The sequence below is a fragment of the Phyllostomus hastatus genome, unplaced genomic scaffold (genome assembly GCF_019186645.2).
Source record: "Phyllostomus hastatus isolate PE091 unplaced genomic scaffold, TTU_PhHast_1.1 phas_scaffold_182, whole genome shotgun sequence".
In the NCBI taxonomy this organism is placed as follows: domain Eukaryota; kingdom Metazoa; phylum Chordata; class Mammalia; order Chiroptera; family Phyllostomidae; genus Phyllostomus; species Phyllostomus hastatus.
Window position 1 is genome coordinate 18121884 of NW_025334013.1, and position 15627 is coordinate 18137510.

The window sequence follows — 15627 nt, forward strand, 5'->3', positions numbered from 1 at the left end:
AGAGGAGGATAACCAGGCACCTGGGGAGGGGGTGTCTTTCCGAGGTATGTCCCCCATGAAGTTTTCCTGGAGGCTCTGTGACCCTTTTCGGGTTCCTCCCTAGATGGGGGTGGGGTGCCATCTGCAGCTGGGAAGCAGGTTTATTTTATGGTCTCTCAGGCTTCAGGGGTCTCTTCCTCACTTGAAAGACTAGTTTCTGCGGACTTTCTGAAGCTAAAGTCAAAGTCACTCTCTCCAGGTGTTAGTTAAAAACCTCGTGGTGCAACCCAGCCGTCCCCACCTTCCTAGGCCCCAACCCCGAGGCGGTGGGGGCGGGGAGCGGGTAGGAGCCGCTTCCGCTCCTCCAGCCCGCCAGAGGGCGCTGCGGCCCCGCCTCGTCCTTTTCGAGGTGCTTTGCGCCGGGACCCTTCCGCGTGGATGAGTGAATGTGAGAGTCAGCGTCGCGCCGCGCTCGCCGTGCGCCGCCGCCGCTCCGCGCCCTTATTTCGGCTGCGAGGGGCGGGCGCGCGCGCGCGTAAAGGCATAGAGACGGGCGTTGCGTTCTGGGGCTAGAGCGTCGCCGAGTCGGAGCCGGAGCCCGAGCCGCGCGCTGTGTCTCCGCTGCGTCCGCCGAGGCCCCCGAGTGTCAGGGACAAAAGCCGCCGTCGCGCCGCCTGCTCCCGCCGCCGGAGCTTATCCGCCGCCGCCGACACTCTGAAGAGAGTCCGCCGCCGTCGCTACCTGTGAGGATCCGAGAGCCATGTCGGCTAGCAGCCTCTTGGAGCAGGTACAGGCCCGGCCCGCATGCCTCGGCCATTGTGTGAGGAGAGAGGGAGCCCGACTAGGCCCGGGCCCGCCACCCCCGGTCGGGCCGAGCCGAGGCGGCGCCTCTCGCGGGCCAGGTTTCGGGCCTCTCAGGCCGGCCGCGCCCTGCGCCTCGCCCTCAGCCCGCTCTTCCCGCTTCTTCCCGGCCCTCGGCGCCCAACGCCCGCTCCGGCTGTCCTCCTCGGCGGGCCTTGTTTTTCCCCTTGTTCCCTTCCCCTTCCTTGAAGCCCTGGTGCCCTCGCGTTGCCTCCGGCGCGTCCCCCCGCTTTCTCCCCGCGAGCCCCGCCGGCCTAGCGCTCTTCCCCGCCTCCCGTTTACAGCCTCCCCCTCTCACTGCCATTCCTGACGCCTACCCTCGGGCCTGCTCCTTTATACCCTTCTCGGGTCCGGCTTTAATTTGTCTTCCCTTTCCCATTTCTTCCTCGGACAATTGCTGCTCGGCGACGTTCCCTGTGCCCGCAGAGACCAAAAGGTCAAGGAAACAAAGGTGAGCTCGGCTTGGCCGGTGGCCCCGGGCCGGGCGGGGGGCGCCGAGTCGTGGGGGCGGGGTCTCCGGGAAGCGCCCGGAGGCGCGGATCTTTGGGAAGCCCTTGGTTCGCAGGTGCCTCACACTTAAGTATTTGACCCTTTCGGCGTGTTCTTGCAGCTGGCGATCAGCTTTTTAGCGAACAAGGAGTAATTCATTAAGGGTGGGGGTGGATTCTGTTTTGAAATGTCTCAGGTCCTTAGTTTCCTGTATGTCTTAGAAGGCCTTTGTTTTTCATCCTCGTGGATTACACTCTGGAAGTACTCACATGTGACCGGGGTTGGGGGGGAGCGGGAGGGCGTTGAGATCTAGAGGAGCCAGTAAAATGACCTTTTTGGACCAACTTGCTCTGCGCGGAGGGAGACATTTTTACTAATACTGCACAGTGTTGACTCTTATCCTTACTCTTTCGAAATTCAAACTTAGTTTCTCTGGTTATGATATATTTGATTAATCTGGGAGGGAGATTGTATGATTGAGACACTCGTAATTTTAATTTTTTCCTTTAGTACAAAATGGATCTGTACATCAAAAGGATGGATTAAATGATGATGATTTTGAACCTTACTTGAGTCCACAGGCAAGACCCGTGAGTACTTAACCATTTAATTCCTGATCAAAGGGTATATACCATTCTTTCTCTTCCCTATGAATAAGTTGCATTTTCAGGGGTGACTTTCTTCTAGTAGGGTGTTATAAAAAGTTGTTACAAGTGTTAATAGACTGTTCAGATTTCCATCTTTTGTCAGTAGACATATATGCTCCGAGACTAGTTCTGATGACATTTTATAGTGCATTAGTGTTAACACCTGTTTGAGTAATTATTCTGCTTTACCAAGAATGTACAATGCCAGACTTAATCCTTTCCAGTTTAAATATTCTGAATTTTCATCCCCCAAACCTTTTTTTTCCCTTCCCTGAAAATTGGTTGCACATGTCATGGAAAAAACTAATTAAAAAATCACCTTAACTGGACTCAGTACTGCAGAACTGGGTATTCTTCCTCTCTGGTCACTAAAGTTAGTGGGGTCTTAGATTAGAACTATTTTGGAGTTATATACTTGTTTTTTAAGTTGAACTATGTCTACATTTATAGAGACCAGCTTTGTAGTTACCTTTGGATTCTCACGTAAGGGAGCTATATGATTTACAAAATGGAGTTAAAAGAAAATAAAATACTGTTTACCACAGGTTAACATCCAGAATGATTGAGGTTTTTGCAATGTAATCTATCTTGTAATGTGAAGATAGTTGCTTAGAGGTACATATGAAAACTACTTTAATGTGGCAGTTCTTTTGTGTAAATATTTTCTTTCCCAAAGACAGAGTTACAAAGTTGTAGCCAGTAAAGCTCTCAGATTAATAAACCAAAAGGAAAATAGGCAATAACTCAACCAAATTTTCTAAAAGCAGCAGCTTATGGAACACTTACATAAATTCTGAACAGATATGCTGTATGATAGGTGTAACAGTGTAGAATAACTTGATGTATTAGTATATGTCCATATTTGGATGTAATTCTCACATAAAACTTTTAGATTGTGTAAAATTTTCTGTATTGAATATATAGAAACCACTTAAACCAATGATTGGAAAAAAGTTTTTGCAGAAAACAACCAGTTAATCAGGAAAAGTAGGGAAGGAAGTAGAGGAATGAACTATTAATAGGTTCCTGCTATTGAAGTAGTTTGCTTACATAATCTTTATAACAGGGAAACTTGGAGCATTTGGAAATATAATTCTAAGTAGTTCTTGTGAAACATTGTGTAATTGAGATTTTTGAGCTCAGGCATGTGGGAACCTGCTGATTCAGGTGTAGAATTTAGCTATATAATGGCATAACCTGTGGTATTAAGTGCTTATTTTTTTCTTAAATAAGCTAAAGCTTAAATGTCATTATTTTTAAAATATTGAGGGGGATAGAAATCTGGTTGAATAGAAAACCTGAGAATCTTTGTCCATGGTAATTTATCTTTAAGAGTAATTCATCTACTTTTTAATCAGTTTTTCATCATTTTATGTTGGAGTAATCCTTCAGGCTTAACCCAATCATTATAGATTGAATTTTTTATACATAATGGATTTGGGTTTGTTAAAGTATTAACACTGTCTTTGAGAGATACTCTTAATTTTAAGAGAAGTCTTTGAAAAGACAGTTTTTTTTTCTTTGTTTTAAGGAAAATTCAGATTGGCAGAGAAAAGCTCTGCCATTCAGATCACATTAGTGGAAACATTTAATCTTCGAGATGTGTTTTAGTGGCTAGGGAGAGGCACTCAGCTTTGGTAGTACAAATTTAAGGCCTAAGATAATGGTGGTCATCCAAGTCTCTTAAAAATAAAATTCTGTATTTTGACTAGTTAATGGCCTCATATATCAGAGCTATTTTGAAGTTAGGGTAAAGTATTCTGTTGAGTTGAGCTGTATCTACATCTATAGAGACCAATTTTGTATATCTCTAGCTTCTCATTTTAAGGGGACTATATTGTGAGTTATAGGATTTATTAAAAAAGTGAAAATACCTTCAGCACAAACTAATGTAAGGTCAAGAATGATTGAGGATTTTTGCTGTGTGATCTCCCTTTTAACATGAAGAATAGTTGTATATGAGTTTATAATTCTGGTTACTCTTCACGATGATTCCTTTTTTAAAGGTAATGGACTGTGTGATGTCTTTAGAATTATACTCCTGTTTTCAATGGAAAAGTTAGTTGTGCATTTTAGCTTATAGCCATTTGTTTTATAGGAGAAGCAGAACAGGTAGCAACATTTTTTCTAGATTTAAATCCTCTAGAGGCTACTGTATATTTCCTTTCTAGGTTATAATTAAATAGTGACATCTGTTGATGTTCCCAGATAGTTTGCCAAGAGGTTACCACTGTAAACTAGATGTAGTGAACCTTGTTTTTTTTTTTTTTTTTACATAATCATATTTGACATATACCAAAATGTCTTTGTGTATTTTTATATTTTGATAATTGAAAATAAATTCACATACCAATATTTTAACATAGCAAAGATTTATGAACATACATAAAATCATGCCATATAAATGTTAACTATAATATGATTTAAGAAGTTTTCTTGACACACAGACACTATGTTCTTTAAATACAGTGGTAGAACTTGGCTTTTTGGTTTATGGTTGATGGCTGCACAGATTTTTGGGATATAATTTGAAATTTCCAGTTTTGTTTGTTTTATTGTATCTATTATAGTATGGTTTTAATAGGAAACTTCTTGAACACTCCTTTGTTTTGCCAAAATTCCCTATCAAGTCCAAAGATAGTGGTTTTCATAAAAGCATCATCTCAACACTTACAAAGCAAGACTAACTGTTGTCAAGATGCTGGATTTTTCCCTTTTCTGAATTGTGGTGCTAAAGTTAAGGCCCACATTAACTATGTGTAAGCTAAACTTTAAATGTTTAAACATTACAATTAACTCAAAATTTCTTAAAAGAAGAAGCAAGTTTATGGGACAAGACCATCTGAAATGGTCACTCTACTTTTTTATAATAATGGATGAAGCATTTGAATTGTTTGAATAATTGAGAGAAGAAATGTCCTGATTGTTTTATTTATTTTTATGTGTAGTGTTGATTTGCTTTTTTTTTTTCCTTCCACAGAATAATGCATATACTGCTATGTCAGATTCCTACTTACCCAGTTACTACAGTCCCTCCATTGGCTTCTCCTATTCTTTGGGTGAAGCTGCTTGGTCTACAGGGGGTGACACAGCGATGCCCTATCTAACATCTTATGGACAACTGAGCAACGGAGAGCCTCACTTCCTACCAGATGCAATGTTTGGACAACCAGGAGCCCTTGGTAGCACTCCATTTCTTGGTCAGCATGGTTTTAATTTCTTTCCCAGTGGTATTGACTTCTCAGCTTGGGGAAATAACAGTTCTCAGGGACAGTCTACTCAGAGCTCTGGATACAGTAGCAATTATGCTTATGCACCTAGCTCCTTAGGTGGAGCCATGATTGATGGACAGTCAGCTTTTGCCAGCGATACCCTCAATAAAGCTCCTGGCATGAATACTATAGACCAAGGGATGGCAGCACTGAAGTTGGGTAGCACAGAAGTTGCAAGCAGTGTTCCAAAAGTTGTAGGCTCTGCTGTTGGTAGTGGGTCCATTACTAGTAACATCGTGGCTTCTAATAGTTTGCCTCCAGCTACTATTGCTCCTCCAAAACCAGCATCTTGGGCTGATATAGCTAGCAAGCCTGCTAAACAACAACCTAAGTTGAAGACCAAGAATGGCATTGCAGGGTCAAGTCTTCCACCACCCCCAATAAAGCATAACATGGATATTGGAACTTGGGATAACAAGGGTCCTGTGGCAAAAGCCCCCTCACAGGCTTTGGTTCAGAACATAGGTCAGCAGCCAACCCAGGGGTCTCCCCAACCTGTAGGTCAGCAGGCTAACACTAGCCCACCAGTGGCTCAGACATCAGTAGGGCAACAGACACAGCCATTGCCCCCACCTCCACCACAGCCTGCCCAGCTCTCAGTCCAGCAACAGGCAGCTCAGCCAACCCGCTGGGTAGCACCTCGGAACCGTGGCAGTGGGTTTGGTCATAATGGGGTGGATGGTAATGGAGTAGGACAGTCTCAGGCTGGATCTGGATCTACTCCTTCAGAACCTCACCCAGTGTTGGAGAAGCTACGGTCCATTAATAACTATAACCCCAAGGATTTTGACTGGAATCTGAAACATGGCCGGGTTTTCATCATTAAGAGCTACTCTGAGGACGATATCCACCGTTCCATTAAGTATAATATCTGGTGCAGCACAGAGCATGGTAACAAGAGACTGGATGCTGCCTATCGCTCCATGAACGGGAAAGGCCCCGTTTACTTACTTTTCAGTGTCAACGGCAGTGGACACTTCTGTGGCGTTGCAGAAATGAAATCAGCTGTGGACTACAACACGTGTGCAGGTGTATGGTCCCAGGACAAATGGAAGGGGCGTTTTGATGTCCGGTGGATTTTTGTGAAGGACGTTCCCAATAGCCAGCTGCGACACATTCGCCTAGAGAACAACGAGAATAAACCAGTGACCAACTCCAGGGACACTCAGGAAGTGCCTCTGGAAAAGGCTAAGCAGGTGTTGAAAATCATAGCCAGCTACAAGCACACCACTTCCATTTTTGATGACTTCTCACACTATGAGAAACGCCAAGAGGAAGAAGAAAGTGTTAAAAAGGTAACCAGCTTACCATTAAGACTTTTAGTGGGGAAGAGGGGAAGGAACTAGAGAGAACAGGAGAGGTATTATTTTGAATAATAAAAGCTCTGTAAATAACACAAATATCACTGAATTAGTTCAATCCTTTATGTGGGAGTGTGATCTACTGTATGAACCTTAGTGTGAAGGAATGTGGGAACATTAATGGAGGATACAAATGTAGGCTTAAAGGAAAAGAAATGTAGAGAAATGAATTTACATGATGCAGAAAGAGGTGAAGAATGAGTCTGAAAGAAATTGAAAGGGAATGATTGAAGTGATAATACCAGAGAAATTAAAGTAGGAAAAGTTTGAGGCTGTAGTAAGGCAGAGAGAAAAGATACAAGTTTGTTTGGAATTTTTGGCCTAATGGGTACTGTGTTTTTTTCCCCCGAGAGTTGGTATGTCACCAAGCTCTGACATCTTTTAGCCTGCCTTTTGACAACTGGCAGTGTTAAGAGGATGTTTTTAAGAACTTTCTTGCTTCTATCCTTAGTATTCTTTCTTTTTTTCAAAACCTTTTTCCCATTGGAAAAGTAAAATGTTTATTAAATAAAACTTGGAAAATGGATCATTAGAAGAAAAGGCTGACCTCTTGCTCTTAATATTTTATTGTATTCCTAAAGAGTTGCTTTCTCTTGTTTCCTTTGCACCAAGTGGGGATCTTGGGTAGAGTTGAATTTATTTGAGAGTTGGTAATGCTTGATCCTTGTGTGTGTGTGGAGTGAATATAAACTTCAGGACCATAAGAGAATGATAAAATACTAGTTGGGGCAGATCATATTTTATATAGGACTTAGATGTACTTATTTGTTTTCAAAGATTTTATTTTTTGAGAGGGAGGGAAGAGAGAGAGAGAAATGTGTGGTTGCCTCTCAAGCGCCCCCGGGGGAACCTGGCCCGAAATCCAGACATGTGCCCTGACTGGGAATCAAACTGATGACCCTTTGGTTCACAGGCTGGTGCTCAGTCCACTGAGCCATACCAGCCAGGGGTGGACTTAGACATATTTAAATGTAGGAATTAGGGGGAACGATTATGGGCAAGGAGGAAATTAAAGAAAAATCTGTAAATGATTTGAGAGAACCCTGAATGGTTAGTCTTGAATGTAAAATAAAAATCAAACCCAGTGGTGGGAAGGTAGAAGAGGAATGCAGGGGTAAATGGTGATGTGAGGAGATTTGACTTGGGGTGGTAAATACATAATACAGTATACTGAAGATGTATAATAGAATTGTGTACCTGAAACTTATATAATTTTATTAATCGATGTCACCCCTGATAAATTTAATAAAAAACAGAAACAAACCTAAAAAGTTTATGTAAATATATTTTCATTAGATTTGTTATGAATTCATAGAGAGCTTATATATTTGATCTAGAATCTGAGATGTTTGTTACGGCTCTATAAAAACTTACTCCTTTGAGCAGTGAGAGGAGGGTCTTTGGTTGATTTTTCACCTCCATAACACAGAACCAGAGGTGCATAGTTGTTCAACTAAAGTTAGGATAGTTTCAGCCTTATATTCTAGTGTGTACAGACAAATAAATGGAGATACACTTGTCAGTTATGCCAAAAGTATTGGGGATATAGAGCCAGATTACTGAAAAGTTGGCTGTTAGAAACTTTCCCCTTTTTTAGTCCTTTAAACGCCCCTGTCTTCCGCCAAGTTTTAACAGTTTAATGTAAATTCTTCTGTAATCTTGTAGAAAAAGACTGTGTACTGGTCATTTTTGCCAGACATCTCAAACACACTAAAGATGTCTTCACAGGCTCCTGTTACTAGAAGTACAAGGAAGGTAGACATGACCTTTTAGGTACCATGTAGTGGCATGGCAGATTTTTAGTATGTGGGAGGGGTGTCCAGGTGCTGGATAATCTCTCATATCATCAGTATGCTTTCTTTCATCTGCAAAGTTCTGTCTTACATCTTGTGATTAAAAGCAGAAAGGAAGAGAGAGGAGTATTTTTAGGGATGCACACTGTAGATGCTAAGATAAACTGGTATGTGTTAGAAATCATGGGGAAACTTTGGTTTAGAAATGAAGTAGCAAATTTGAGGACTATTTATGTAAACTTTTAGTCAAAGTATTTGTATTAAAGTCACTTGAGTGGTTTAGTGTATGATAATTGAACTTTATAAATAGGTATAAGATTTATATTTTGGAATTGACTAGTCCTATGATGTTTTCATAAAGTGCATTTAAATAATATTTTGGTCTTTATTAACTGATTCATCTTTCTTAAAACTATTCTGTAAAGATCTTTATTTTAATCGTTCTCAGGCAGGTGAACAAAACCACCAAGGGGAAAAGAAAAGCTTCAATTATACTTTTGTCAGATTACTTTTTAGTTTACCTCCTGTAAGAAATGCTTTCTGGGCTTTCAGGAAGGTCCCTGTGATTACTTCTAAACTCAGTTACCATTTCAGTCAGTATATTACCTTACTCTTCTGTTTCCCACTGTTATCCTTAATATCCTTACATAAGTGACTGTAAACTTCAGTCTTTATTAGGCTTCCAAGACAAAACAAGTTTTATGAGAATGGGAGCGATAGCTTGTTGAGGCAGTAGAGAGACCTCCTTAGGTTGGGTGTTTGTGTGTGCGCTTTTGTATTTACAAGACTGCAAAAAATTTTTATGCCAAATGGGCACAGTAACTCAGTACATAGGGAAATACTTAAACTTCATCCTGAAAATGATGTCACAGCTGTTGCAGAGTTTTGAGATTAGGCATGTATCTTGGCAGAACACACTGAAGCAGAATTATAGCTGTTTTTGCCTAGCATTATTACTGACTTGTTCTGTCGTTTTTTGCCTAGCATTATTACTGACTTGTTCTGTCGTATGATGTAATTCGGTATCATAGATCCTTCATGCATTGGAGCTATCTGTCTTGAAACTTCTGACATCGTAGATATATGGTCTACTTTGTTGTATGTTTCAGATACAATTTGTAACCTGCATTTGCTCAGAACCATTCCTTAATTGTTAAAATATTCTCCAGTGACATTAGTTTTGATGACTTCATAGTATTTTATCATAGATACATTGTAATTTATCAATTCCTAATTGTTGAATGTCAGCTTTTTAATTTTTTTCCAGCTAAAATAGCATTTGAACAATCTTTGATGTAAAGATTGCTTGACATCTGCCTTTTAGTGTTACTATTGAGTCAAAGGATGTATGCTTTTTGAAGGTTTGGCCGTGCTATATCCATGTGAGCCTTTTTCTTTCTGAAAAAGTTGAGAGAATTATTGTTAGCTGATAACATGAAGATAATAGTGAGTTAACTCCCTTTGCCTCAATTTTGGAATAGTCTGGCATTATTTGGAATAATGATAATTTTTTAGTAAACATAACATTTGGTTTAGTTTTTGTCTTAAATTTCTAGCCTTTTGACTGTAGTTAAAAATAAGAATAGTGGCAACTGTATAATTCTCTTAAAATCTAGCCCAATGTTAACCAGGCACTTGGGTACATAATATTTTTTTGAATAATGGCAGAGTGGGGAGAAAGACCTAGAGAAGATACGATTAGTGACAACAACTCAAGGTGTGTGTTGTGTGAATATGTATATTTTAAAAATATGTTTATTGATTTAGAGAGGAATGGGGGGAGAGGGAGAAACATTGGTTGCCCTGACTGGAGTTCAAACCCACAACATTTGGTGTATAGGATGATGTTCCAACCTGCCAGGGCTCAAGGTGTGTGTTTTTAAAAAATTCCTTGCTATTTGGTGAGAATAGCAGGATTTCATAAAACCTCTCACATTTTCAAGCAGAATACCTAAGAATGGTGACTTGGAGTGTGTTCAGATATACTTAAATTTTATTATGTTGTTTAAGAATTGAAATGAAGCTTTTTTTCTTTGAACAACTTGACTGTGTGCTAGACCATGAATTTCTCTAGTGTGTCTGTGAAGGAGCCTTACATTAGTGATAGGTAACAGCATAAAACAGAAAGTGTTTTTTCAAGGTATGCACAGGGTGCCAATTTGGAAGCTTAAAGATTGCCTAACCCAGCCTGGGGTGTGGGTGGATTGGTCATAGAAAAAATCCTGGAAGAAGTGATCTCTCAGCTGAACCTTGAAAGATGTATAGAAATTAGGTGTTTTGGGAAGAGTGAACATAGGTTCAGCGCAGCACAAAGTATGGGACACTATAGATAATAATTTGAACAGGAATTTCTGTATAGTTCAAGAAAGGTTAATTGGTATTTGTGAAATGTGTTTCCCAAGAGGGAAGTTTGGAGATTAAATTAGTGAAAGGGAGTTGAATGAATTGTGTATGCAATTAGTTTGATACAGAAGGAATCGACTAAAACAGGTACAAAGTTGGCTTTAAAAAGTGTTAGAGCTTAACCCCCGATGGGTGTGGTTCAGTGGTTGGGTGCTGTCCTGCAAAGCCAAAGTTTGCTGATTTGATTCCTGGTCAGGGCACATGCCTGGGTTGTGGGTTCAGTCCCTGGTTGGGATGTGTGTCAGTGTTTCTCTCTCTCTGTCTCCCTTTCCTTCTCTCTAAGAATAAATAGGTAGATAGATAATAAAAACTATTTGAACTTAAAAGAATGAGGAGTAAAGTCTAATTTTAATCAGTGGCAAAGGAGCTCCTTCATGTGATCCTTGCACAGAAGGTAGATGGGGACTCTTGTCAGAAGTTAAGGTGTACCAGTATATGATAATAATAATAGGTATCATTACTGAATACATCTCTCACTTCTTCCCATAATATGTTTCATATATGTTATCTTATTTGTCATCATAGTGTTTGGTGGAATGTTCAGCTTACAAGAAGTAATTTAGAAGAGGAACATAATAGCTGTTATCAGCTGCTTTTAAAATTCTGGCAGGTTTATTCTCTATACCAAACATAGCTCTAGAACCAATGGATAGAGGTTATAGGGAGGAAGATTTTTGTAAATAAAGGGGAGAATTTTCTAAAAATGGAGTTCTTGGTCACAGGAGGGTTTCAAGAAGAGGCTAACAGATCTTTTATTAGATATCTTGTAGTGAAGATTCATACATGGGTTAATCTAGATCAGAGAAACCTAGGATAAGAGGGTTAGCTGGTCCCAGAAAACATTTGAGGTTCATAGAAGAGGAATTGATGCCACTAAATGAGTATTTTGGAAAGTCATTGTTTCTGTTCTATAATTTCTGACCCAAATACTTACTACATATAAAAAATGAGGACTTAAGGCTAGAGGATATGGATGACAAAAAGCATTGGTTGATTCCCAGTGAATCTTAGTACCAATTAGGTATATGGGTAGTTATTTTTAATACATTTACTGTCTAAGTATTAAAAAAAATTTACCTAGAATATACTAAAGACTCATTAAAAGAATTTAAATGTGATTATATTTTTAAAGATTTTATTTATTTAGTTTTAGAGGAAGGGAAGGAGAAAGAGGGAGAGAAACAGCAGTGTGTGGTTGCCTCTTGGGCACCCCACACTGGGGACCTGGCCTGCAACCCAGGCATGTGCCCTGACTGGGAATCAAACCACCGACCGTTTAGTTTGCAGGCCAGTGCTCAATCCACTGAGCCACACCAGCCAAGGCTGAATATGATTATTGAAGAGATATGTTTTCTTTTTTTAAAATCCAGTTTTCCTATAGTGTTAGTACAAGAAAAGTTTTTCTTCTGAGGAAGTGTTTTTTTTTTCTTACAGCCGTTTCTCTGCCCCCTAACCCTTTAACTTGGTTATTTTGCCTCTTGCTGAGAAACATTTGAAGTGATCACCTTGGTTCCATATTTTTACTTTAGAAAATATTTAAAAATAGCCAAGTTTTAGTGATACAAAAGTCAGAGAGGAAGAAAACATCGCTTTAGCCAATTGTTTTCTTACTAAGTCCTTAGGAAATAAATAACCATGGGTATTGTTTCTCTCCATTTAGCATTTCGCTACTCCACTGTTGTTTTAAATTGCCTCTTCACAACTAGTTAGTGGACATCCTGTTTAAATTGGGATGACAAACATGAACTTTTTGTAAAATTCTAGGACTGTCTGTCTACTTCTGTCTTGCAGATAAATTTGCTTGTCTCATTGCCAAAAAGGTTGAGGAAATTCTATTTGTATTACTCATTACTTTCCTTGCTTTGTGGCTGATAAAATGCCTCCACCCTCCTAAAGGAGGTCTAGAAAATAGATGACACTGAATTTGGATCTTTATGAACCATGTCCTTTTTTTGTATCCATATTTCAATAAGTGTTTTTATTAATTGCTGGATTAGAACAAATAAACAAGACACCATCTTTGCCTTAGGACCAGACAGTGTTGTTAGGGCAACAACAGAATGAATAAAATATGGGATAAGAACTGCAGTAGAGAATTAAGAAATGTTTTGGCTTTCTGGGGAAGAGTGATAAATTTGGGGACATTAAGAAAAGCTTTATGGAGGAAATAACACTTGAACCATGTCAAATAGAATGAGTAATCATACAAATGATAGCACAGTGTTTGGCATGTAATAAGTGCTTGGCACATAGTGCACATTAAAGTTTAGCTATTTCATCTAATATATCATTCTCATATTTCAGATGAGGAAGCGCGCTCAAAGAATTATTTATACGAGGTCTCATAGATAATAAGTGGGGGAGTTGGTATTTCAGTGGAAGTTTGATCATGTGCTGAAGCTGGCTAACTGTGGGCCAGCTGTTTAGCTTTTAAGAATTTTAGGATCAGTTGGAACTTCATCCTGAACACTAAAATGGTTGTGGGTTCGCTCCCCACTCAGGGCATATGCCTAGGTTTCAGGTTTGATCCCCAGTCAAGTCACATATGGGAGGCAACCTGTTTCTCACATCAGTGTTTCTTTCTGCCCCTGGCTGGTATACCTCAGCTGGTTGGACATTGTTCTGCAAACCAAAAGGTGGTAGGTTTGGTTCTCAGTCAGGGCACATGCCCGGGTTGCAGGTTTGGTTCCTAGTTGGGGTGCATGCAGGAAGCAACTGATGTTTCTGTCTCATGTCAATGTTTCTCTTCCTTTCTTTCTCCTTCCTTTCTCCTCTCTCTGGAATCAGTAAAAAAATAATAATAAAAAAATAGCAAACTGGTTGTTAAATAGGTCATTATGAAACATAAACTTAATATTAAATACATTGTATTAAAAGGTGTTATATTAGCCCTGGCTGGTGTGGCCAGTGGTTTGAGTGCTGGCCTGTGAACCAAAGGGTTGCCAGTTCAATTCCCAGTCAGGGCACATGCCAGGGTTGCAGGCCAGGTCCTCAGTAGGGGGCGCGGGAGAAGCAACCACACATAGGTGTTTCTCTCCCTTCCCCTCTCTCTAAAAATAAATAAAGAAAAATCTTTTTTAAAAAGGTGTTACATTAAATTACATTATAAATTATTTGCAATATAAATTACAATTAAGCTATATAAACTTAAAATACCATTATTATTATTATCACTAAAGGTAAATTTGAGATAATTTATATCTATTATATTCAGTACAGTATGTAAAACTGACATGCACCTCTTTTTTCAACCCCACATTCAGTGATACCACAATTGGTATTTGAAACCAGCCATGTTATTTACACCATGGAAATTGGCAAACGCTATATACATATCAGGATTTGATTTTTGTTGATTGTCTAGACCAGGGGTGTCAAACTCATTTTCACCAGGGGTCACATCAGCCTTTCGGTTGGCTTCAAAGGGCTGAATGTAATTTTAGGACTGTATAAATGTAACTACTCCATAACAGTTAAGTGGGAGCTTGGTGTCCTCAGTAGAAACAAGGTGCTAGGCCAAATCTGGCCCAAGGGCTTTGCGTTTGCCACCTGTGGTCTAGACTTACAGTGATGGAGAAACTAACGATGCAGATTGAACTGAAGTGTGTCATGTCTGTAGCTCTGATATATTTTGAAAAACGGGAAATTTTAAGGAAATTTAAAAGCATCATTGATGAATCAGTGAAGTTCTGACACATCTTTGTTTTTTTCACTTTTGACTTAAAATAAACAGATAGATGTGCTTGGAACCACACTGTAAGTGCCAGAGAGTCTGTTTAGCCCCAAAGGCATGGACCACTGTATGATATATGGAGTTTGCTAGATAGAAAAGTGAGGACATTCTAGGAAGAGGAGACAGCAGGTTCAAAAACATGGTCTGGTGAGTGCTTAGGTTATGTTTTCAGAATAAGAAGTTGAATGTGGAAAAGAAAGTGATAAAGCTGAACCAGGTTGGTTGGGCCCAGTACATGAAGGACCTTGGATTTTGTCCTATACTTTTGTTTTGGTTGGATTGTAGAGGGAAGGTAGTTAATGTGGAGTGGCAGTTTGGAGGATAAGAAGGATGAAATACTTTACCTGGTGTTGACTTTGTTAGGTACTTGCACAGCCTTCAGTCCTCACATCAATCCTGGGAGGCAATATCTCATATTAACAGATAGGGGAATGGAAACTCAGGTTAGCAACTTACTTAAACTCATGTAGTAAATGAAGAGAGATAGGTGTAAGTGACCAAAGATCAAATGAGATGCTTTTACCTATAGTCTGGGAGAAAAAGCCAATGAGGGCCTGAACCAAGACAGTGAAGAAGGGGAAGTTGGATTTGGAGAATGTGGTAGATGTATTTTCCATATCTTATTTAAAAAAATTAAATAATATGGGATGAGCTAGCAGATAAGGATTGGACATTTGTTGGCTTTTGGAAATAGTGTTTGAGGTGCCTCGGGGCAGTGTGGTGATAATTAGGATCTGGAGCTCAGGAAAGATTGTTGATAGAAATTAGGGAGTTTTCAGCCCTCAGTATATAGGTAAAGGCAAGTAAGAGTTTAAGATTATTCAAGAATACTGGTAATAAAAATAATGGCTGTAATTATTGAATACTTTCTACATGTTTTAGCATACAGCTGTCCTGAATACATATGTAAGTTTTCATTTACTTCTCATATCATGGCTAGGTAGATGCAAGTATCTCAGCTTTACAGATAAAGACACTGAAGCACAAGCTCAGAAAAGAGGAAATAACTTTGCAAAGTCACACAAGCTAAGAAAGCAGAGCTGGTGTTTCTACTTCTGCAGTGTCGTTCTAGAGCCAGCATGCAGTGAG

General features: G+C 39.8%; 1 protein-coding gene across 1 annotated transcript in view; it reads left to right on the forward strand.

Moving 5' to 3' along the window:
• Positions 1–627: 627 nt before the first annotated feature.
• The window catches only part of YTHDF2 (YTH N6-methyladenosine RNA binding protein 2), a 30493-nt gene continuing 15493 nt past the window's right edge, over positions 628–15627 (forward strand). The window contains exons 1-4 of the mRNA XM_045858486.1: positions 628–766; positions 1267–1291; positions 1840–1919; positions 4957–6543. Coding sequence (XP_045714442.1) covers positions 740–766; positions 1267–1291; positions 1840–1919; positions 4957–6543 — 1719 coding nt within the window. The 5' untranslated portion in view covers positions 628–739. The remainder of the gene's footprint in view (positions 767–1266; positions 1292–1839; positions 1920–4956; positions 6544–15627) is intronic.